The following is a 24,266-nucleotide window of genomic DNA, read 5'->3' as shown; positions in this document are numbered from 1 at the left end:
AATACCATACATATTTTTTCTCTGAATATCCGATGTATAGTATTTCTCTGGAATAGAAATCACATAGAAATCCCATAGAAATACCATACATATTTTTTCTCTGAATATCCGATGTATAGTATTTCTCTGGAATAGAAATCACATAGAAATCCCATAGAAATACCATACATATTTTTCTCTGAATATCCGATGTATAGTATTTCTCTGGAATAGAAATCACATAGAAATCCCATAGAAATACCATACATATTTTTTCTCTGAATATCCGATGTATAGTATTTCTCTGGAATAGAAATCACATAGAAATCCCATAGAAATACCATACATATTTTTTCTCTGAATATTCGATGTATAGTATTTCTCTGGAATAGAAAATCACATAGAAATCCCATAGAAATACCATACATATTTTTTCTCTGAATATCCGATGTATAGTATTTCTCTGGAATAGAAATCACATAGAAATCCCATAGAAATACCATACATATTTTTTCTCTGAATATCCGATGTATAGTATTTCTCTGGAATAGAAATCACATAGAAATCCCATAGAAATACCATACATATTTTTTCTCTGAATATCCGATGTATAGTATTTCTCTGGAATAGAAATCACATAGAAATCCCATAGAAATACCATACATATTTTTTCTCTGAATATCCGATGTATAGTATTTCTCTGGAATAGAAATCACATAGAAATCCCATAGAAATACCATACATATTTTTTCTCTGAATATCCGATGTATAGTATTTCTCTGGAATAGAAATCACATAGAAATCCCATAGAAATACCATACATATTTTTTCTCTGAATATCCGATGTATAGTATTTCTCTGGAATAGAAATCACATAGAAATCCCATAGAAATACCATACATATTTTTTCTCTGAATATCCGATGTATAGTATTTCTCTGGAATAGAAATCACATAGAAATCCCATAGAAATACCATACATATTTTTTCTCTGAATATCCGATGTATAGTATTTCTCTGGAATAGAAATCACATAGAAATCCCATAGAAATACCATACATATTTTTTCTCTGAATATCCGATGTATAGTATTTCTCTGGAATAGAAATCACATAGAAATCCCATAGAAATACCATACATATTTTTTCTCTGAATATCCGATGTATAGTATTTCTCTGGAATAGAAATCACATAGAAATCCCATAGAAATACCATACATATTTTTTCTCTGAATATCCGATGTATAGTATTTCTCTGGAATAGAAATCACATAGAAATCCCATAGAAATACCATACATATTTTTTCTCTGAATATCCGATGTATAGTATTTCTCTGGAATAGAAATCACATAGAAATCCCATAGAAATACCATACATATTTTTTCTCTGAATATCCGATGTATAGTATTTCTCTGGAATAGAAATCACATAGAAATCCATAGAAATACCATACATATTTTTTCTCTGAATATTCGATGTATAGTATTTCTCTGGAATAGAAATCACATAGAAATCCCATAGAAATACCATACATATTTTTTCTCTGAATATCCGATGTATAGTATTTCTCTGGAATAGAAATCACATAGAAATCCCATAGAAATACCATACATATTTTTTCTCTGAATATTCGATGTATAGTATTTCTCTGGAATAGAAATCACATAGAAATCCCATAGAAATACCATACATATTTTTTCTCTGAATATTCGATGTATAGTATTTCTCTGGAATAGAAATCACATAGAAATCCCATAGAAATACCATACATATTTTTTCTCTGAATATCGATGTATAGTATTTCTCTGGAATAGAAATCACATAGAAATCCCATAGAAATACCATACATATTTTTTCTCTGAATATCGATGTATAGTATTTCTCTGGAATAGAAATCACATAGAAATCCCATAGAAATACCATACATATTTTTTCTCTGAATATTCGATGTATAGTATTTCTCTGGAATAGAAATCACATAGAAATCCCATAGAAATACCATACATATTTTTTCTCTGAATATCGATGTATAGTATTTCTCTGGAATAGAAATCACATAGAAATCCCATAGAAATACCATACATATTTTTTCTCTGAATATCCGATGTATAGTATTTCTCTGGAATAGAAATCACATAGAAATCCCATAGAAATACCATACATATTTTTTCTCTGAATATCCGATGTATAGTATTTCTCTGGAATAGAAATCACATAGAAATCCCATAGAAATACCATACATATTTTTTCTCTGAATATTCGATGTATAGTATTTCTCTGGAATAGAAATCACATAGAAATCCCATAGAAATACCATACATATTTTTTCTCTGAATATTCGATGTATAGTATTTCTCTGGAATAGAAATCACATAGAAATCCCATAGAAATACCATACATATTTTTTCTCTGAATATTCGATGTATAGTATTTCTCTGGAATAGAAATCACATAGAAATCCCATAGAAATACCATACATATTTTTTCTCTGAATATTCCGATGTATAGTATTTCTCTGGAATAGAAATCACATAGAAATCCCATAGAAATACCATACATATTTTTTCTCTGAATATTCGATGTATAGTATTTCTCTGGAATAGAAATCACATAGAAATCCCATAGAAATACCATACATATTTTTTCTCTGAATATTCGATGTATAGTATTTCTCTGGAATAGAAATCACATAGAAATCCCATAGAAATACCATACATATTTTTTCTCTGAATATTCGATGTATAGTATTTCTCTGGAATAGAAATCACATAGAAATCCCATAGAAATACCATACATATTTTTTCTCTGAATATTCGATGTATAGTATTTCTCTGGAATAGAAATCACATAGAAATCCCATAGAAATACCATACATATTTTTTCTCTGAATATTCGATGTATAGTATTTCTCTGGAATAGAAATCACATAGAAATCCCATAGAAATACCATACATATTTTTTCTCTGAATATCCGATGTATAGTATTTCTCTGGAATAGAAATCACATAGAAATCCCATAGAAATACCATACATATTTTTTCTCTGAATATTCGATGTATAGTATTTCTCTGGAATAGAAATCACATAGAAATCCCATAGAAATACCATACATATTTTTTCTCTGAATATTCGATGTATAGTATTTCTCTGGAATAGAAATCACATAGAAATCCCATAGAAATACCATACATATTTTTTCTCTGAATATCCGATGTATAGTATTTCTCTGGAATAGAAATCACATAGAAATCCCATAGAAATACCATACATATTTTTTCTCTGAATATCCGATGTATAGTATTTCTCTGGAATAGAAATCACATAGAAATCCCATAGAAATACCATACATATTTTTTCTCTGAATATCCGATGTATAGTATTTCTCTGGAATAGAAATCACATAGAAATCCCATAGAAATACCATACATATTTTTTCTCTGAATATCCGATGTATAGTATTTCTCTGGAATAGAAATCACATAGAAATCCCATAGAAATACCATACATATTTTTTCTCTGAATATCCGATGTATAGTATTTCTCTGGAATAGAAATCACATAGAAATCCCATAGAAATACCATACATATTTTTTCTCTGAATATTCGATGTATAGTATTTCTCTGGAATAGAAATCACATAGAAATCCCATAGAAATACCATACATATTTTTTCTCTGAATATTCGATGTATAGTATTTCTCTGGAATAGAAATCACATAGAAATCCCATAGAAATACCATACATATTTTTTCTCTGAATATCCGATGTATAGTATTTCTCTGGAATAGAAATCACATAGAAATCCCATAGAAATACCATACATATTTTTTCTCTGAATATTCGATGTATAGTATTTCTCTGGAATAGAAATCACATAGAAATCCCATAGAAATACCATACATATTTTTTCTCTGAATATTCGATGTATAGTATTTCTCTGGAATAGAAATCACATAGAAATCCCATAGAAATACCATACATATTTTTTCTCTGAATATCCGATGTATAGTATTTCTCTGGAATAGAAATCACATAGAAATCCCATAGAAATACCATACATATTTTTTCTCTGAATATCCGATGTATAGTATTTCTCTGGAATAGAAATCACATAGAAATCCCATAGAAATACCATACATATTTTTTCTCTGAATATTCGATGTATAGTATTTCTCTGGAATAGAAATCACATAGAAATCCCATAGAAATACCATACATATTTTTTCTCTGAATATCCGATGTATAGTATTTCTCTGGAATAGAAATCACATAGAAATCCCATAGAAATACCATACATATTTTTTCTCTGAATATTCGATGTATAGTATTTCTCTGGAATAGAAATCACATAGAAATCCCATAGAAATACCATACATATTTTTTCTCTGAATATTCGATGTATAGTATTTCTCTGGAATAGAAATCACATAGAAATCCCATAGAAATACCATACATATTTTTTCTCTGAATATCCGATGTATAGTATTTCTCTGGAATAGAAATCACATAGAAATCCCATAGAAATACCATACATATTTTTTCTCTGAATATCGATGTATAGTATTTCTCTGGAATAGAAATCACATAGAAATCCCATAGAAATACCATACATATTTTTTCTCTGAATATCGATGTATAGTATTTCTCTGGAATAGAAATCACATAGAAATCCCATAGAAATACCATACATATTTTTTCTCTGAATATCCGATGTATAGTATTTCTCTGGAATAGAAATCACATAGAAATCCCATAGAAATACCATACATATTTTTTCTCTGAATATCGATGTATAGTATTTCTCTGGAATAGAAATCACATAGAAATCCCATAGAAATACCATACATATTTTTTCTCTGAATATCGATGTATAGTATTTCTCTGGAATAGAAATCACATAGAAATCCCATAGAAATACCATACATATTTTTTCTCTGAATATCCGATGTATAGTATTTCTCTGGAATAGAAATCACATAGAAATCCCATAGAAATACCATACATATTTTTTCTCTGAATATTCGATGTATAGTATTTCTCTGGAATAGAAATCACATAGAAATCCCATAGAAATACCATACATATTTTTTCTCTGAATATTCGATGTATAGTATTTCTCTGGAATAGAAATCACATAGAAATCCCATAGAAATACCATACATATTTTTTCTCTGAATATCCGATGTATAGTATTTCTCTGGAATAGAAATCACATAGAAATCCCATAGAAATACCATACATATTTTTTCTCTGAATATCGATGTATAGTATTTCTCTGGAATAGAAATCACATAGAAATCCCATAGAAATACCATACATATTTTTTCTCTGAATATTCGATGTATAGTATTTCTCTGGAATAGAAATCACATAGAAATCCCATAGAAATACCATACATATTTTTTCTCTGAATATTCGATGTATAGTATTTCTCTGGAATAGAAATCACATAGAAATCCCATAGAAATACCATACATATTTTTTCTCTGAATATTCGATGTATAGTATTTCTCTGGAATAGAAATCACATAGAAATCCCATAGAAATACCATACATATTTTTTCTCTGAATATCCGATGTATAGTATTTCTCTGGAATAGAAATCACATAGAAATCCCATAGAAATACCATACATATTTTTTCTCTGAATATCCGATGTATAGTATTTCTCTGGAATAGAAATCACATAGAAATCCCATAGAAATACCATACATATTTTTTCTCTGAATATCCGATGTATAGTATTTCTCTGGAATAGAAATCACATAGAAATCCCATAGAAATACCATACATATTTTTTCTCTGAATATTCGATGTATAGTATTTCTCTGGAATAGAAATCACATAGAAATCCCATAGAAATACCATACATATTTTTTCTCTGAATATCCGATGTATAGTATTTCTCTGGAATAGAAATCACATAGAAATCCCATAGAAATACCATACATATTTTTTCTCTGAATATTCGATGTATAGTATTTCTCTGGAATAGAAATCACATAGAAATCCCATAGAAATACCATACATATTTTTTCTCTGAATATCCGATGTATAGTATTTCTCTGGAATAGAAATCACATAGAAATCCCATAGAAATACCATACATATTTTTTCTCTGAATATTCGATGTATAGTATTTCTCTGGAATAGAAATCACATAGAAATCCCATAGAAATACCATACATATTTTTTCTCTGAATATCCGATGTATAGTATTTCTCTGGAATAGAAATCACATAGAAATCCCATAGAAATACCATACATATTTTTTCTCTGAATATCCGATGTATAGTATTTCTCTGGAATAGAAATCACATAGAAATCCCATAGAAATACCATACATATTTTTTCTCTGAATATCCGATGTATAGTATTTCTCTGGAATAGAAATCACATAGAAATCCCATAGAAATACCATACATATTTTTTCTCTGAATATCCGATGTATAGTATTTCTCTGGAATAGAAATCACATAGAAATCCCATAGAAATACCATACATATTTTTTCTCTGAATATCCGATGTATAGTATTTCTCTGGAATAGAAATCACATAGAAATCCCATAGAAATACCATACATATTTTTTCTCTGAATATCCGATGTATAGTATTTCTCTGGAATAGAAATCACATAGAAATCCCATAGAAATACCATACATATTTTTTCTCTGAATATCCGATGTATAGTATTTCTCTGGAATAGAAATCACATAGAAATCCCATAGAAATACCATACATATTTTTTCTCTGAATATTCGATGTATAGTATTTCTCTGGAATAGAAATCACATAGAAATCCCATAGAAATACCATACATATTTTTTCTCTGAATATCCGATGTATAGTATTTCTCTGGAATAGAAATCACATAGAAATCCCATAGAAATACCATACATATTTTTTCTCTGAATATCGATGTATAGTATTTCTCTGGAATAGAAATCACATAGAAATCCCATAGAAATACCATACATATTTTTTCTCTGAATATCCGATGTATAGTATTTCTCTGGAATAGAAATCACATAGAAATCCCATAGAAATACCATACATATTTTTTCTCTGAATATCCGATGTATAGTATTTCTCTGGAATAGAAATCACATAGAAATCCCATAGAAATACCATACATATTTTTTCTCTGAATATCCGATGTATAGTATTTCTCTGGAATAGAAATCACATAGAAATCCCATAGAAATACCATACATATTTTTTCTCTGAATATTCGATGTATAGTATTTCTCTGGAATAGAAATCACATAGAAATCCCATAGAAATACCATACATATTTTTTCTCTGAATATCCGATGTATAGTATTTCTCTGGAATAGAAATCACATAGAAATCCCATAGAAATACCATACATATTTTTTCTCTGAATATCCGATGTATAGTATTTCTCTGGAATAGAAATCACATAGAAATCCCATAGAAATACCATACATATTTTTTCTCTGAATATTCGATGTATAGTATTTCTCTGGAATAGAAATCACATAGAAATCCCATAGAAATACCATACATATTTTTTCTCTGAATATCCGATGTATAGTATTTCTCTGGAATAGAAATCACATAGAAATCCCATAGAAATACCATACATATTTTTTCTCTGAATATTCGATGTATAGTATTTCTCTGGAATAGAAATCACATAGAAATCCCATAGAAATACCATACATATTTTTTCTCTGAATATTCGATGTATAGTATTTCTCTGGAATAGAAATCACATAGAAATCCCATAGAAATACCATACATATTTTTTCTCTGAATATCCGATGTATAGTATTTCTCTGGAATAGAAATCACATAGAAATCCCATAGAAATACCATACATATTTTTTCTCTGAATATTCGATGTATAGTATTTCTCTGGAATAGAAATCACATAGAAATCCCATAGAAATACCATACATATTTTTTCTCTGAATATTCGATGTATAGTATTTCTCTGGAATAGAAATCACATAGAAATCCCATAGAAATACCATACATATTTTTTCTCTGAATATTCGATGTATAGTATTTCTCTGGAATAGAAATCACATAGAAATCCCATAGAAATACCATACATATTTTTTCTCTGAATATCCGATGTATAGTATTTCTCTGGAATAGAAATCACATAGAAATCCCATAGAAATACCATACATATTTTTTCTCTGAATATCCGATGTATAGTATTTCTCTGGAATAGAAATCACATAGAAATCCCATAGAAATACCATACATATTTTTTCTCTGAATATTCGATGTATAGTATTTCTCTGGAATAGAAATCACATAGAAATCCCATAGAAATACCATACATATTTTTTCTCTGAATATCCGATGTATAGTATTTCTCTGGAATAGAAATCACATAGAAATCCCATAGAAATACCATACATATTTTTTCTCTGAATATTCGATGTATAGTATTTCTCTGGAATAGAAATCACATAGAAATCCCATAGAAATACCATACATATTTTTTCTCTGAATATCCGATGTATAGTATTTCTCTGGAATAGAAATCACATAGAAATCCCATAGAAATACCATACATATTTTTTCTCTGAATATTCGATGTATAGTATTTCTCTGGAATAGAAATCACATAGAAATCCCATAGAAATACCATACATATTTTTTCTCTGAATATCCGATGTATAGTATTTCTCTGGAATAGACATCACATAGAAATCCCATAGAAATACCATACATATTTTTTCTCTGAATATCCGATGTATAGTATTTCTCTGGAATAGAAATCACATAGAAATCCCATAGAAATACCATACATATTTTTTCTCTGAATATCCGATGTATAGTATTTCTCTGGAATAGAAATCACATAGAAATCCCATAGAAATACCATACATATTTTTTCTCTGAATATTCGATGTATAGTATTTCTCTGGAATAGAAATCACATAGAAATCCCATAGAAATACCATACATATTTTTTCTCTGAATATTCGATGTATAGTATTTCTCTGGAATAGAAATCACATAGAAATCCCATAGAAATACCATACATATTTTTTCTCTGAATATTCGATGTATAGTATTTCTCTGGAATAGAAATCACATAGAAATCCCATAGAAATACCATACATATTTTTTCTCTGAATATCCGATGTATAGTATTTCTCTGGAATAGAAATCACATAGAAATCCCATAGAAATACCATACATATTTTTTCTCTGAATATCCGATGTATAGTATTTCTCTGGAATAGAAATCACATAGAAATCCCATAGAAATACCATACATATTTTTTCTCTGAATATCCGATGTATAGTATTTCTCTGGAATAGAAATCACATAGAAATCCCATAGAAATACCATACATATTTTTTCTCTGAATATCCGATGTATAGTATTTCTCTGGAATAGAAATCACATAGAAATCCCATAGAAATACCATACATATTTTTTCTCTGAATATTCGATGTATAGTATTTCTCTGGAATAGAAATCACATAGAAATCCCATAGAAATACCATACATATTTTTTCTCTGAATATCCGATGTATAGTATTTCTCTGGAATAGAAATCACATAGAAATCCCATAGAAATACCATACATATTTTTTCTCTGAATATTCGATGTATAGTATTTCTCTGGAATAGAAATCACATAGAAATCCCATAGAAATACCATACATATTTTTTCTCTGAATATCCGATGTATAGTATTTCTCTGGAATAGACATCACATAGAAATCCCATAGAAATACCATACATATTTTTTCTCTGAATATCCGATGTATAGTATTTCTCTGGAATAGAAATCACATAGAAATCCCATAGAAATACCATACATATTTTTTCTCTGAATATCCGATGTATAGTATTTCTCTGGAATAGAAATCACATAGAAATCCCATAGAAATACCATACATATTTTTTCTCTGAATATTCGATGTATAGTATTTCTCTGGAATAGAAATCACATAGAAATCCCATAGAAATACCATACATATTTTTTCTCTGAATATTCGATGTATAGTATTTCTCTGGAATAGAAATCACATAGAAATCCCATAGAAATACCATACATATTTTTTCTCTGAATATTCGATGTATAGTATTTCTCTGGAATAGAAATCACATAGAAATCCCATAGAAATACCATACATATTTTTTCTCTGAATATCCGATGTATAGTATTTCTCTGGAATAGAAATCACATAGAAATCCCATAGAAATACCATACATATTTTTTCTCTGAATATCCGATGTATAGTATTTCTCTGGAATAGAAATCACATAGAAATCCCATAGAAATACCATACATATTTTTTCTCTGAATATCCGATGTATAGTATTTCTCTGGAATAGAAATCACATAGAAATCCCATAGAAATACCATACATATTTTTTCTCTGAATATTCGATGTATAGTATTTCTCTGGAATAGAAATCACATAGAAATCCCATAGAAATACCATACATATTTTTTCTCTGAATATCCGATGTATAGTATTTCTCTGGAATAGAAATCACATAGAAATCCCATAGAAATACCATACATATTTTTTCTCTGAATATTCGATGTATAGTATTTCTCTGGAATAGAAATCACATAGAAATCCCATAGAAATACCATACATATTTTTTCTCTGAATATCCGATGTATAGTATTTCTCTGGAATAGAAATCACATAGAAATCCCATAGAAATACCATACATATTTTTTCTCTGAATATCCGATGTATAGTATTTCTCTGGAATAGAAATCACATAGAAATCCCATAGAAATACCATACATATTTTTTCTCTGAATATCCGATGTATAGTACTTCTCTGGAATAGAAATCACATAGAAATCCCATAGAAATACCATACATATTTTTTCTCTGAATATCCGATGTATAGTATTTCTCTGGAATAGAAATCACATAGAAATCCCATAGAAATACCATACATATTTTTTCTCTGAATATTCGATGTATAGTATTTCTCTGGAATAGAAATCACATAGAAATCCCATAGAAATGCCATACATATTTTTTCTCTGAATATCCGATGTATAGTATTTCTCTGGAATAGAAATCACATAGAAATCCCATAGAAATACCATACATATTTTTTCTCTGAATATCCGATGTATAGTATTTCTCTGGAATAGGAATCACATAGAAATCCCATAGAAATACCATACATATTTTTTCTCTGAATATCCGATGTATAGTATTTCTCTGGAATAGAAATCACATAGAAATCCCATAGAAATACCATACATATTTTTTCTCTGAATATCCGATGTATAGTATTTCTCTGGAATAGAAATCACATAGAAATCCCATAGAAATACCATACATATTTTTTCTCTGAATATCCGATGTATAGTATTTCTCTGGAATAGAAATCACATAGAAATCCCATAGAAATACCATACATATTTTTTCTCTGAATATCCGATGTATAGTATTTCTCTGGAATAGAAATCACATAGAAATCCCATAGAAATACCATACATATTTTTTCTCTGAATATTCGATGTATAGTATTTCTCTGGAATAGAAATCACATAGAAATCCCATAGAAATACCATACATATTTTTTCTCTGAATATCCGATGTATAGTATTTCTCTGGAATAGAAATCACATAGAAATCCCATAGAAATACCATACATATTTTTTCTCTGAATATTCGATGTATAGTATTTCTCTGGAATAGAAATCACATAGAAATCCCATAGAAATACCATACATATTTTTTCTCTGAATATCCGATGTATAGTATTTCTCTGGAATAGAAATCACATAGAAATCCCATAGAAATACCATACATATTTTTTCTCTGAATATCCGATGTATAGTATTTCTCTGGAATAGAAATCACATAGAAATCCCATAGAAATACCATACATATTTTTTCTCTGAATATCCGATGTATAGTATTTCTCTGGAATAGAAATCACATAGAAATCCCATAGAAATACCATACATATTTTTTTTCTGAATATTCGATGTATAGTATTTCTCTGGAATAGAAATCACATAGAAATCCCATAGAAATGCCATACATATTTTTTCTCTGAATATCCGATGTATAGTATTTCTCTGGAATAGAAATCACATAGAAATCCCATAGAAATACCATACATATTTTTTCTCTGAATATTCGATGTATAGTATTTCTCTGGAATAGAAATCACATAGAAATCCCATAGAAATACCATACATATTTTTTCTCTGAATATCCGATGTATAGTATTTCTCTGGAATAGAAATCACATAGAAATCCCATAGAAATACCATACATATTTTTTCTCTGAATATCCGATGTATAGTATTTCTCTGGAATAGAAATCACATAGAAATCCCATAGAAATACCATACATATTTTTTTTCTGAATATTCGATGTATAGTATTTCTCTGGAATAGAAATCACATAGAAATCCCATAGAAATGCCATACATATTTTTTCTCTGAATATCCGATGTATAGTATTTCTCTGGAATAGAAATCACATAGAAATCCCATAGAAATACCATACATATTTTTTCTCTGAATATTCGATGTATAGTATTTCTCTGGAATAGAAATCCTATAGAAATCCCAGAGAAATACCATACATATTTTTTCTTTGAATATCTGGAATTATGCATTTTTTGTAAAAATTAGTTAAAGATAATTAGAAATTAATTGATTATTAATTAGTTTAAAAAAAAAAAAAAAATTTGCTTAGTCGTGGTCGCGAACTCACGACTTGAAGCTCCCGAAACCAAAATACTAACGCACGTCTATAGCGTCAGTATAACAGTCGGGTGTAACAGCTTGTATAAAAATCGTATTTGAAACTTCAAGTAACAGTTAAAAATAATAACTAATATTAATAATTAATAGCTTTTAATAATAATTATTAATTAAAATTAAAATTAATAATCTAAAATTTATTATTAAATAAAAGTATAATGAGAGGATTATGTTTCAATATTTATTTATCTATTTTACAGCCATTGAAATTTGTCAAAAAATTTTTAATTATCAATTAATTAAAATATTTGAACAGATAAATATTTAAAAATTAATTGCGTTAAAAAATAATTAAAAAAAAAAAAAATCAAATTCGAGTGCGGATTTGAACACGCAACTCTGAGCGGGTACGAAATGACGCATGGTGGGAGTAACATTTCTCCTCCGCTTGTCTACAGCGCTCGGTTTCTCTCGGCTTCATTCGGTTTCCCGACACACCGATTGACAAAGTTGCGTGTGTGCACCGCGCACGAGGCGCTCTGGAAGGGGTAGAAACATCCCACGTTCTGGCAGCACTGGGTCAGTGTCAATTAGTGATCCCGCTCTTGAACCTCATAAACCACGTTGTGAACAAAACTCTTTGGTTGTGATTTTAAAAATGTCTAATGAATTATCAAAGGATGAATTATTATCATTAATAATTAGATGCACTAATTTTGCTGCTAAAAAACACAAAAACCAGCGACGACATGATTTAGAACAAACTCCATATATAAATCATCCAATAGGTATCTATTGTTTATCAATTCATTGACGTTAAATTATTTGAAAATAATAATTTTTAATTTGTTTAGGGGTTGCCAGTATTTTAACTGAAGAAGGTAAAGTTTATGATCCAAATGTTATTGTAGCAGCATTATTGCACGATACTGTTGAGGATACTGAAACAACAATGGAAGAAATAGAGCGTGAATTTGGTGAAAAAATTAAGTCAATAGTATCGGAAGTAACCGATGACAAATCACTGCCTAGTCAAGAGCGTAAACGTTTGCAGGTCGTCCACACACCCCACATAAGTCACGAAGCTAAACTTGTTAAACTAGCCGACAAAATTTACAACCTCCGGGATCTCCAAAGATCCACGCCGATCGGATGGACTTCCACTCGTGTCTATAATTATTTTCAGGTAACATATCTTTCAAATTTAAATATTAGTTTATTTTAATTTATGACTATGGTTAATTTTGTTTTTTAGTGGTCCAAAGAAGTTATTCAAGGATGTCGAGGAACAAATGAAAGATTGGAGACGATATTTGATGGGATAGTTGCTCAACAACCTAAAATAAATGGTATTCAGTTGGCCATAAAGTATTTAAATTCAATTTTCTTAAAATCACCTTTTCAGAGTTGATTATTTATTTAACAATTTAAGGGTGATCCTGGTGATCCGTGGCGATCATGATGATGAAAAAACAAATAAAATAAATAAAGACTACTCTGAGGTTATCTGGTGAAGAAAATTTTTGGTTGAAAAGGTATTTTTTATAATAAAAATTATGCTTTATTAACTCTTGACAAAAGTAACCTGTATATAAAATAACATTATTGATAATTTTTTAATAAAATATGGAGTGTGTTGTTGTATAAAACGAGTGTGATATCAATTATTTTTATTTGCCATGAGTTTTATGGAATTTTTCCATATAGTCAGCAAGTGCTTTGGCTTCTTCAAAAGTAACTGCATTGTATAAAGATGCTCGTATTCCTCCAACGGATCTATCAATACAACATATTAAATAATTATTATTAAAATTAAAATTAAATTATTTTTATAGCTCACCTATGGCCTTTAAGTTGAAGCATTCCGAGTTTACTGGCACCCGCAAGAAATTCTTTCTCCAACTCTTCGTTGTCGTTGCCGATTCTAAATGGCAAGTTCATGCGACTTCTAGCTTTAGGTTCAATTGGACACGAGTAAAATCCATTAGACTTTTCAATAACATCATAAATAAGTTTACTCTTTTTTATAGCACGTTCTTCCATTCCTTCTACTCCCCCATTTCTTTTAATCCATTCAAATACACGTCCGATAAAGTAAACTCTGATAAAATAATAAATAATTATCAATATCTTGTTTTTTTAAATTTAGTAAAATGTTAAAAATCTTGTGGTGAAATCTGTTTTCAATAAAATTTAATCAATGAGCGTCATACTTATTATCTGATAAAAGACCATTGGTGGTCGTATGACACTGATTGCGTAACAATTTTATAATCTCAAGAGCTATCGACTGGGTCATTTAATTCAAGTCGACTTACTGGAAGGTTGGTGGGGTGTTGTAGATTGAATTATTTTGTGCTGCGACTGTAAAATCAAGGACAGACGGGCACACTGTCATAGGATTGCCCAAAAGATCTTCACGGACAATAACAACAGTCACTCCGGACGGTCCGAAATTTTTTTGAGCTCCAGCATAAATTATTCCAAACTAAAATTATTTAAATTATATTCTCTGAATTTATAATTCAAATAATTTATTCAAATTACCTTAGAAACGTCAAATTTACGGGTAAGAATATTTGAAGACATGTCGGCAACAACAGGAACTCCATTTGTTTCAGGTACAAAATCAAATTCAACTCCTTAAAAAATATATATGTATATAATTAATTTAAGTTTGTAAAACTGATAACTGATTTATATTTAATAAATAATTGGTATAATATTTATCAGAGATTGCTAAAATAAATATTAACCGTGAATCGTTTCGTTGGCACAGTAATACAAGTACGAAGCATTTGGATCAAGATTCCACGTCGATACATCTGGTATTCCAGTATATTTACTCATTTTTTTATGGACAATATTTACTTTGCCATATTTTTCAGCTTCTTTGGCAGCTTTCGAAGACCAAGAACCTGAAAAAAAGAGAAAAAAAAAAAAACAATTTACATCAATTAATACTATTAATGAAAATAATTTTTTTAAATTGAATTAAATTAGATAATAAATACCAGTTACAATATAATCGGCCGTTCCTGTCTTACTCATGAGGTTGAGAGGCACTGCAGCAAAGAGACCAGTTCCTCCGCCTTGCATGAACAAAATTTTATAATTGCTTGGAATGTTTCTGAAAATTAATTATTTAGATAATTTACAGTACATATAAATTTAATAAATAAAAACTAAATAATCTTACAAAAGTTCTCGAAGACAATCTTGTGCATTCTGATTTACTTTAGCATAGTCTCCGGATCTATGACTCAGCTCCAAAATACTTATTCCAGTATCATTAAAATTCATAAATTCATTTTGTGCCTCTTTGAGGACCTAAATTAATAAATTATATTTAAATAATTTTTAAAAAATATTAATGGCTTAAAGTTCAGCGGTCTTTTGATTCCGGAATGAGAACATAAAAAATTATTAAACAGATATATGACTCTAAATATAAATATAAGATAAAAAAAACTAATTTTAGTACCCAGATGTTTTTTTAAATCAGACGAGACAAATTATTGCATAAATGCTATTTAAAATATTGCAAAACACGATAAGATTTGAATATAATCTTGAACCGCACGTTTAATAAATTTAAAACCGGTTATAAATTTTTGTTTAATCCATGTGTCTACTGTTTGATTGTTATTTGAAAATAAAAAAAAATAAAATTATTACCTCTTCAGGAAGTTTACCAGGTCCAGCACCAAAATTCATCACAACTTTTTTCTGATCTTTACTCATATTTTAAGTTTATTAATTTTTTAACCGTATGGGAGATGAGATCGTAAGACAGAAACTGAGACAGATCCAGGAATGATCGATAATAAATACCCAGAGTCGAGTACCCGGTTTCTTGATCTCTTCCACCTCCACAGTATCAATATCATAATTTTTAAACTCGTTATTTTTTTATTTTAAATGTATCAATGAGGTTGATAAGCCAGATAATTAAATATAAAATGAATGATCTATCGATCGAGCATCGCTGAAACTCTAGATCATTGCAGATAGATCGCGTCGTAATGTCAAGTGATGGAGGATTTAAAAGTTCTCCCAGCTGCCGCGGTTTCAGTTTATGAGCCCGCGTATCGATCGTGCCCGTGGTAAGCCGCCGTGAGTTGACAAGCTGCTTCTCATGAATGTTGATGACAACCGGGACCGGGACATTAGAAGAGCCAGAAAGCTAACCGGCATATTGAGTTTAAGTCGTGCACTATAAGTAGTATAAGTTGACCTTCACTGTCCTCGAGTGTAACGTCAATCCCTGCTGCTGCTGCTGCTCTCCCTGGTTAGTTTGACCGAATCTACTGAACGAGATTGAACCCATTTCAACCAGTTCAGTCATCCAATACCACCATCCACATCATAATTTACTTATATTAGTTCCAATTCTATAAATCAAGGTAATTTTATTTAATTTATAATTATTATAATGATCCTGAAGTTAGCAGATGATTAAAAAATTTTGGATTTTTTTTTCAATAAATCAATCAGAAAAAAAACAAAAATAAAAATATGCACATGTAGAGAATTTAAAAAACTACAGGTGCAATTTTTTCAAATTTTTTTTTTCTTATAATTTACTGTCTAAAATAAAATCCAAAAATTATTAGACGTCTGCTAACTTCAGTATCATTTATTATATCATAATTTACAAAATGCATCATTTACATACTAATTATTTATTTATTTAATAAGGATTAATATTTAAACTATGCTACCGGTCATCTTATAAATTAACTACTAATAATAATAATAATAATAATAATAATTTAAAAAATAAAAATAAAAAGTAGCTCACTGTGATATGAACTTGACAGCAAAGCATGGATTTATCATTGCGTAATCGTACGATTTTTATCCACATCCGGAAAGTAATAAATCGATAATTATTCAAGGTCATCAATAATCAAATAAATTTATAATTTTAATTAAACCTATTTTTAATATATATTTTTAAAATGACGTAATTCAAATAAATATTTAAATGGAATAAAATTTACTAACTCGATTGTCAAGCAAATCTAAGAAATTTCTACAATAATACAATATATTTTAAATATTAAAAGTGATCATAAAAAAAATTTTATTTTATATATAAAAAAAAGTCAAAGTTGATAAACCAGCACGTGGATTCGCGCATGTCTGAAATATACTTCCATTTTTATTTTACATGTCCAACGACTAAACTGTACAGAAAAAAAAAACGTACGTGTATTTTAATACAAACTACAATTGTTAATAGTTACAAGTATATATTATATCCATTATATCTCTTTATCTAAATATATACGTATATATCTTGAGGACATTGTAAGCTTTATTGTAAACTAGACTTGACTTGTTTAGTGTCATTTCAGTTACTAGTCATATATTAAGTCATACTAAAATTCTTGTCTCTTTTTCATCGTTCTTACGTCAGTCAACCAATAAACCACAAAATAAATTTAAATTTAAATTTTATATTTTTAAATTTCCTGTTGTAAGTGAACTTTTAATATAATAGAAAGTGTCTACGTGACATTGGACTCGTTTTATCAGTACCAGCTAATTTATTAGTTATCAATTAAACAATTAAATTTTTTACCGGTGAGATATTAATCTGAGTTTTTACAGAAAGAGAGTAACGGTCACCGGCTTTTGTCATTGAAATTTATTTCGTGGCCATTGTGTCTCTTTTAGATCCTTCTAGTTGAAAAATATTAATGAGTGTGAATGTACCAGACATCAGACAAATTTAAAATTATAAATAAATAGAGTAAATAATTAATAAAATTACATTTGAAAAAAATTCGCGTTTAAAAAATTTAAAAATTAATAAGTGCATTTTTTATAATCATTGTTTTTTTAATTATTTACTCTATTTGTTTATAATTTTAAATTTGTCTGATGTCTGCTACATTCACACTCATAAAATATTATTATTTTACTTATATCAGTAGATCTACGGTCTGTAGATTACAATTTTTCTTCTATTTATAAATTTTAAAGAGATTAAATAGTGATGCATCGAATAATCGATGATAATAAATCATTGGCTTTGCCAATATTACCATAATTATTATTTTTCATAAAACGTCATTGTATTACGTTTTGTAATTATTGGCCTTGAAATTTTTATTTATTTACGTTTTTTTTTTTTACAATACTATTTAATCAATATTTTAAACATTAAATAAATATATATTTTTTTTTTACTGTTCACTATAAAATTGCAAAAACAATTATAATTTTTATAAATTTATTTATTAATAATGAAATTATTGAATTATTATTATAATTATTATTAAATATCATAGATAAAATGCGCAGACGCCGGTATTACGTCACTTTAAAAATAAATAACAAAAATATTTTAAAAATAAAGAAAATGTCAGTCAATAACTGGCCAAAAAAATTTTTTTCCTAAAAAAATAAAATAAAATTTGGCTACAAGTAATTGTTTTATATTGATATTGTTTCTGTGTCATAAGACATGAAGACTATGAGTAGAATGATTGGTTGCTATACCAACGGTTCGTTTGTTAACTATAAAAGAATATTTATATCCTGATGTCTGGTAGTGTAGCCAAGGTGCAAATTCGTCAGTATAATTTTGCTGACGATTATCACTGTCATCTTAATGCGAATAAGCTTGTCGTGTCATAAAACCGTAGCCGTTATCTTAAACCGTCTACTTAGGTGTCATCCTGATAATAATTTAACTCAACAAATACAACAACGAGTCCATTGCTCACAATCAGTTACATTTTCATTTCAACATTACAATCGATACTGTTTATATAAAATTAAAAAAAAATCTTTATTAATAAATTTATATTTTTACCCTTTATTCTCGCAGCCCGTCAAAATGGTCTGGATTACTGCTGATGATAAGGTATCCTTGTCAAAATTCAAGTGTCTAATATCACAGTTTTTTTATTTTTTCTTTCTTATTATAGTTTTTAGTATTTATTTTATTTATCTTACAAAATTTGTAGTGCTTTCCTTTTTATTTAAATATAATTTATCTTTTTTGTTTTTTATTTTTGAATGGTGTTTGATTAAAAGTAAATGATACTGAAGTTAGCAGACGTCTAATAAATTTTGAATTTTTTTTTAGACGATAAACTGCAAAAAAAATATATTTTAAAAAATTGCACCTGTAGTTTTTTTAATTTTCTATATGTGCATATTTTTATTTTTTGTTTTTTTGAAATTGATTTGTCGAAAAAAAAATCCAAAAATTACTGATTCTCTGCTAACTTCAGGATCATAAAAGTAATTATCTATTAAAATTTAGTGTGTAGTGTGTAGTGTATTGTGCTTTGCTCTATTTTTATGTAATCATTTTAGTTACGTAGTCTTAGAGATGTATTTAACTAATATTCTATTTTTGTTATCCTTGACACTAGCCTTCATTATTTAAATACATTCAAATTCGTAAATAATTTAAATGTATACACAATATTATTTATTATCTTTAATAAAAATAATTGAATTTAAATAATTTACAGATAAAACAAAAAAAAAAATAAATAATTTAAGTAATTAATGATAATAAATATTAATTTATATTATATACATAATTTTATCAGTACTAATTGCTCTCGATAACATATATTATTATTGTTATGATGAAAGGCTGTTACAAAATGCTTAAGACACGCGCCAACTTTAATTAATCCAATAAAAAGATTTAATTAGCTTATTAAATAATTAATAATCTTGAGCTAACAAAAAAAAAAACAATATAATTACGTAATAAAAGATACTGTGTTATAAATATCAACTAAAATGTTCAATTTAATTATGTAAATAATTACTAAATATTTAAAAAAGTTAATCTTGTTAAGAGTACTTGAGGTCATACTTTTTAAGCACTGAGATTTTTATTTCACAAGTACTTAGTGTTATAAGGCCACTGTCATTATGGTATTATATCTAGTTGCATAGTTTTGTACTGTTTTAGAATCTGCCTGCGTATTTTAATTATACTTTTATTTTATTTTTTTAAAATTATTTATTTTCAGTAACAAAACTGCTGCTGAGTTGAACATGTACTTGATTAAATAATTAACTGACGATTATTTTAAAAATAAAATAAAATATTACAGATGGAGGGAGGATCTGGTTTACGAGTACAAAATGCCCAAAATCATTTGGACCACATTTGCAAGCTGGAAATTGATTCCCCGGCACCTTTTTATCGTCTCTCAGGAATTATTTGCACCATCGGACCGGTATCACGGTCTGTCGAGATGCTGGAAAAGATGATTGAGACTGGTATGAATATTGCTAGAATGAATTTTTCTCATGGTTCTCATGAATATCATGCTGAGACAATTGCCAATGTCAGACAGGCACAGAAAAATTTATCCGAACGCAACAAGATGAATGTTCCAGTAGCTATTGCTTTGGATACTAAGGGACCTGAAATTCGTACTGGTCTTCTTGAAGGAGTACGTATTATAATAACTATTTGTTTATTTATTTATATATTTAAATGCAAATAATATGAATGGTTAATTATTACAAATTAGGGTGGTTCAGCTGAAGTTGAATTGAAGAAAGGACAAACATTTAAATTTACAACAGACAAAGCTTACCTGGAAAAAGGCAACGCTGAAATTGTTTGGGTTGATTACGTAAATATTACAAAGGTTTTGAAAGTTGGTAATCGTGTCTTTGTTGATGACGGTCTTATTTCTTTGATTGTCACTGAACTTGGTAAGTATTTTTAAAACAATGCCCCTTTTATAATAATTAATTTATTATTTTTTATAATTTAGCTGCTGATGGAATTATAACCAAGGTAGAAAATGGTGGAATGTTGGGTTCACGTAAAGGTGTTAATCTTCCTGGAGTGCCTGTAGATCTTCCAGCAGTATCTGAAAAAGACAAGTCCGATTTACAGTTTGGTGTTGATCAAGAAGTCGACATGATATTTGCTTCATTTATTCGTAATGCCGATGCATTGACTGAAATTCGTGGTATTTTGGGTGAAAAAGGAAAGAACATAAAAATTATCTCAAAGATTGAGAATCAACAGGGTATGACAAATCTAGATGAAATAATTGAGGCTTCTGATGGTATTATGGTAGCTCGTGGTGATTTGGGTATTGAAATTCCACCTGAAAAGGTCTTCCTTGCACAAAAGTGTATGATCAGCAGATGTAACAAGGTCGGAAAACCCGTTATCTGCGCTACTCAAATGTTGGAGTCTATGGTAAAAAAACCACGTGCCACAAGAGCTGAAACTTCAGATGTTGCAAATGCTGTACTTGATGGCGCTGACTGTGTCATGCTTTCAGGTAATATTAAATAATATTTATATTTAATAAAAAAATCTTTAATATAAATTAACATTTATAGGAGAGACAGCCAAAGGAGACTATCCTCTTGAATGTGTTCGCACAATGGCTAATATTTGTAAAGAAGCTGAGGCCGCTATTTGGCATAACCAGCTGTTTGCTGACTTGTCCTCAAAAGCATTAGCACCAATTGATGCTACACATGCAGTAGCTATTGCTGCAGTCGAGGCATCTGCTAAATGTTTGGCTACTGCAATAATCGTACTGACAACAAGCGGTCGATCAGCGCATCTTATCTCTAAGTACCGGCCACGTTGTCCAACAATTGCCGTCACTCGGTTCCACCAAGTCGCACGTCAAGCGCATTTGTATCGTGGAATTTTGCCCCTTCTTCATACTGGTAATTTAATCATAAATACAATAGTATAAATAAAAATTCAACTTTATTGTTATAACGGTAAATATTTTAATATTTTTAGAAGCACCAGTGTCTGATTGGTTGAAGGATGTTGATAACCGTGTTCAGTACGGTATGAAATTCGGTAAAAGCCGTGGGTTCCTCAAGACCGGTGACACTGTTATTGTAGTAACTGGATGGCAACAAGGCTCCGGTTACACAAATACACTTCGTATTGTGTACGTAGACGAGGATTTAACTTTTGTCCATACACCAAGTCCAATAGTCAGCGATGATGACTCCTATGAAAACCTTTCTTAACTATTTAATGCATGATCCAGTAATGTATCCTACTAACAACTCTATTCAATACTAACTTTAATCGCATGTAATTCCTATTATTATTATTATTATTATTATTATTTTTTTTTTGTACTAAACCATTTATTCTTTTGGTAAATAATTTTTTTAGTTGACTTTATTATAATTATTATTGTTATGTTTATTTACAGAAACGTTGATTGAAGAGTGAAAGCAGGATTAATTAACAAAGAAGAGATTTCAAGAATAAGAAGATAAAAATAAAAAAAATAGAAACTAATTTATGATCTGCCACGTCGAGTTAACTTTCTGATAATAAATAATTTAATTTAATAACTGCATTAAAAGTAATGTTTATCAAGTTGCTGTTTTAGATTCAGTATTATTTTACTGTCAAAATAGTGTGTTCATAAAAGCAGAGCACATAATTGTAACAATTTAATAAACATTGTATAGTGTTCTACTGATGAATATCAATAAATTATGATCACAAATAACTGATATGTATTTTTATTACAAATTATTATTGTTGAAAAAACCTAAAAAAATTTTTTTTCCACTCCCATTCACAAATTCTGTCAGTTGCTATCTGTCGGTAAATTATTCTTTCATCAAAGTAACTTTAATTTGATAAGAGATGGCATTTTAATTACAAAAATTTTTTGAACCATTGGATTTAAATTTTTTCTTAACTCTGTAAATTTTTGATGAACGCGGAAATTTTATCCGTTATTTTTGGGCTGTCAAAATAAAAAATTATGATTTTTTTTTATTTAAATTATTATTATTAGATTATAAAAAAATTTATTTAACATTTTAATAATATTTATAATTTTTAAAATGTATAAAAATTCAAAAATAGTTAATCAGCCCTGATTAAAAAAGTGAATTGAAAAGTATTGAAAATTATTTCAATTCTTTTCAATCCCTCGGCGGTTTTGGAAAGTATTGAATGGAATTGAAATTTGGATCGTTTGAATACTTTCCAATTCCAAAGTGGAATTCGAAAGTATTGAAAAGAATTCAATCTTTCATCATTTCAATTTAGGTATTGAGAAGGATTCGGAAAGATTCTAAAATTTCAATTCATTTCAATCTTTTTCAATCTCACTCATGACCCGAAATGTGAAATTATTTAGGTATTGAGAAGGATTCAGAAAGATTCAAAAATTTCAATTCATCTCAATCTTTTTCAATCCCACACTTGATCCGAAATATCGGACTATTTAGGTATTGAGAAGGATTCGGAAAGATTCAAAAATTTCAATTCATTTCAATCTTTTTCAATCCCACACTTGATCCGAAATATCGGACTATTTAGGTATTGAGAAGGATTCGGAAAGATTCAAAAATTTCAATTCATTTCAATCTTTTTCAATTCCACACATGACCCGAAATGTGATATTATTTAGGAATTGAGAAGGATTCAGAAAGATTAAAAATATCAATTCATTTGAATCTTTTTCAATTCCTCGGAAGTTCAGAAATTCTTTTATTATTTTGGGATTGTAAAGTATTCATTTTATGTCAAAATGAATACCTTGGGGTATAGAAAGTATTCGAAAGGAT

The 24,266-nt window shown here is 28.6% G+C and overlaps 3 protein-coding genes across 9 annotated transcripts; 2 read left to right on the top strand and 1 right to left on the bottom strand.

Annotated features, from left to right (window-relative positions):
• The first annotated feature begins 13,254 nt into the window (after positions 1-13,254).
• On the top strand, positions 13,255-15,813 carry LOC130675401 (guanosine-3',5'-bis(diphosphate) 3'-pyrophosphohydrolase MESH1). Of its 3 annotated transcripts, none has more exons than XM_057481064.1 (4): positions 13,255-13,471; positions 13,538-13,869; positions 13,939-14,032; positions 14,175-15,813. In XM_057481064.1, exons 1-4 carry the CDS (start codon positions 13,342-13,344, stop codon positions 14,195-14,197), a joined length of 579 nt encoding a protein of 192 aa, XP_057337047.1. In that variant the 5' UTR covers positions 13,255-13,341; the 3' UTR covers positions 14,198-15,813. The 3 variants fall into 3 exon arrangements, with proteins under 3 accessions (XP_057337047.1, XP_057337048.1, XP_057337046.1); XM_057481065.1 differs by having other exon boundaries at positions 14,116-15,813; XM_057481063.1 differs by having other exon boundaries at positions 13,939-15,813.
• On the bottom strand, positions 14,220-16,561 carry LOC130675400 (probable phosphoserine aminotransferase). Its single transcript, XM_057481061.1, has 8 exons — positions 16,362-16,561; positions 15,883-16,013; positions 15,698-15,813; positions 15,440-15,601; positions 15,231-15,325; positions 15,002-15,171; positions 14,524-14,784; positions 14,220-14,459 (listed from the first exon to the last, which is right to left on the bottom strand). Exons 1-8 carry the CDS (start codon positions 16,425-16,427, stop codon positions 14,354-14,356), a joined length of 1,107 nt encoding a protein of 368 aa, XP_057337044.1. The 5' UTR covers positions 16,428-16,561; the 3' UTR covers positions 14,220-14,353.
• Positions 16,562-16,826: 265 nt separating this feature from the next.
• LOC130675398 (pyruvate kinase-like) lies at positions 16,827-23,194 on the top strand. Of its 5 annotated transcripts, none has more exons than XM_057481058.1 (8): positions 16,827-17,089; positions 19,528-19,563; positions 20,783-21,127; positions 21,209-21,395; positions 21,458-21,979; positions 22,041-22,379; positions 22,459-22,716; positions 22,889-23,194. In XM_057481058.1, exons 2-7 carry the CDS (start codon positions 19,537-19,539, stop codon positions 22,695-22,697), a joined length of 1,659 nt encoding a protein of 552 aa, XP_057337041.1. In that variant the 5' UTR covers positions 16,827-17,089; positions 19,528-19,536; the 3' UTR covers positions 22,698-22,716; positions 22,889-23,194. The 5 variants fall into 5 exon arrangements, with proteins under 5 accessions (XP_057337041.1, XP_057337043.1, XP_057337042.1 ...); XM_057481059.1 differs by lacking the exon at positions 16,827-17,089 and adding an exon at positions 18,075-18,168; XM_057481060.1 differs by lacking the exon at positions 19,528-19,563.
• The last annotated feature ends 1,072 nt before the right edge of the window (positions 23,195-24,266 follow it).

The sequence above is a fragment of the Microplitis mediator genome, chromosome 10 (genome assembly GCF_029852145.1).
Source record: "Microplitis mediator isolate UGA2020A chromosome 10, iyMicMedi2.1, whole genome shotgun sequence".
Taxonomy (NCBI): Eukaryota; Metazoa; Arthropoda; class Insecta; order Hymenoptera; family Braconidae; genus Microplitis; species Microplitis mediator.
Note: the sequence above shows the minus strand (reverse complement) of the source record. Positions and strands in the feature narration are given on the sequence as shown.

Excerpts from the sequence above, each read along its gene's own strand:
- LOC130675401 (XM_057481063.1), top strand. The coding sequence starts at position 13,342 with ATGTCTAATGAATTATCAAAGGATGAATTATTATCATTAATAATTAGA. Across the intron at positions 13,472-13,537 it reads ATATATAAATCATCCAATAG|GGGTTGCCAGTATTTTAACT; the intron begins GTATCTATTGTT and ends TAATTTGTTTAG. Across the intron at positions 13,870-13,938 it reads GTGTCTATAATTATTTTCAG|TGGTCCAAAGAAGTTATTCA; the intron begins GTAACATATCTT and ends TTTGTTTTTTAG.
- LOC130675400 (XM_057481061.1), bottom strand. The coding sequence starts at position 16,427 with ATGAGTAAAGATCAGAAAAAAGTTGTGATGAATTTTGGTGCTGGACCT. Across the intron at positions 16,014-16,361 it reads CTGGTAAACTTCCTGAAGAG|GTCCTCAAAGAGGCACAAAA; the intron begins GTAATAATTTTA and ends TTATTAATTTAG. Across the intron at positions 14,785-15,001 it reads AACACCCCACCAACCTTCCA|AGTTTACTTTATCGGACGTG; the intron begins GTAAGTCGACTT and ends TTATTTTATCAG.
- LOC130675398 (XM_057481056.1), top strand. The coding sequence starts at position 19,309 with ATGCGAATAAGCTTGTCGTGTCATAAAACCGTAGCCGTTATCTTAAAC. Across the intron at positions 21,128-21,208 it reads GTACTGGTCTTCTTGAAGGA|GGTGGTTCAGCTGAAGTTGA; the intron begins GTACGTATTATA and ends ATTACAAATTAG. Across the intron at positions 21,396-21,457 it reads TTTGATTGTCACTGAACTTG|CTGCTGATGGAATTATAACC; the intron begins GTAAGTATTTTT and ends TTTATAATTTAG.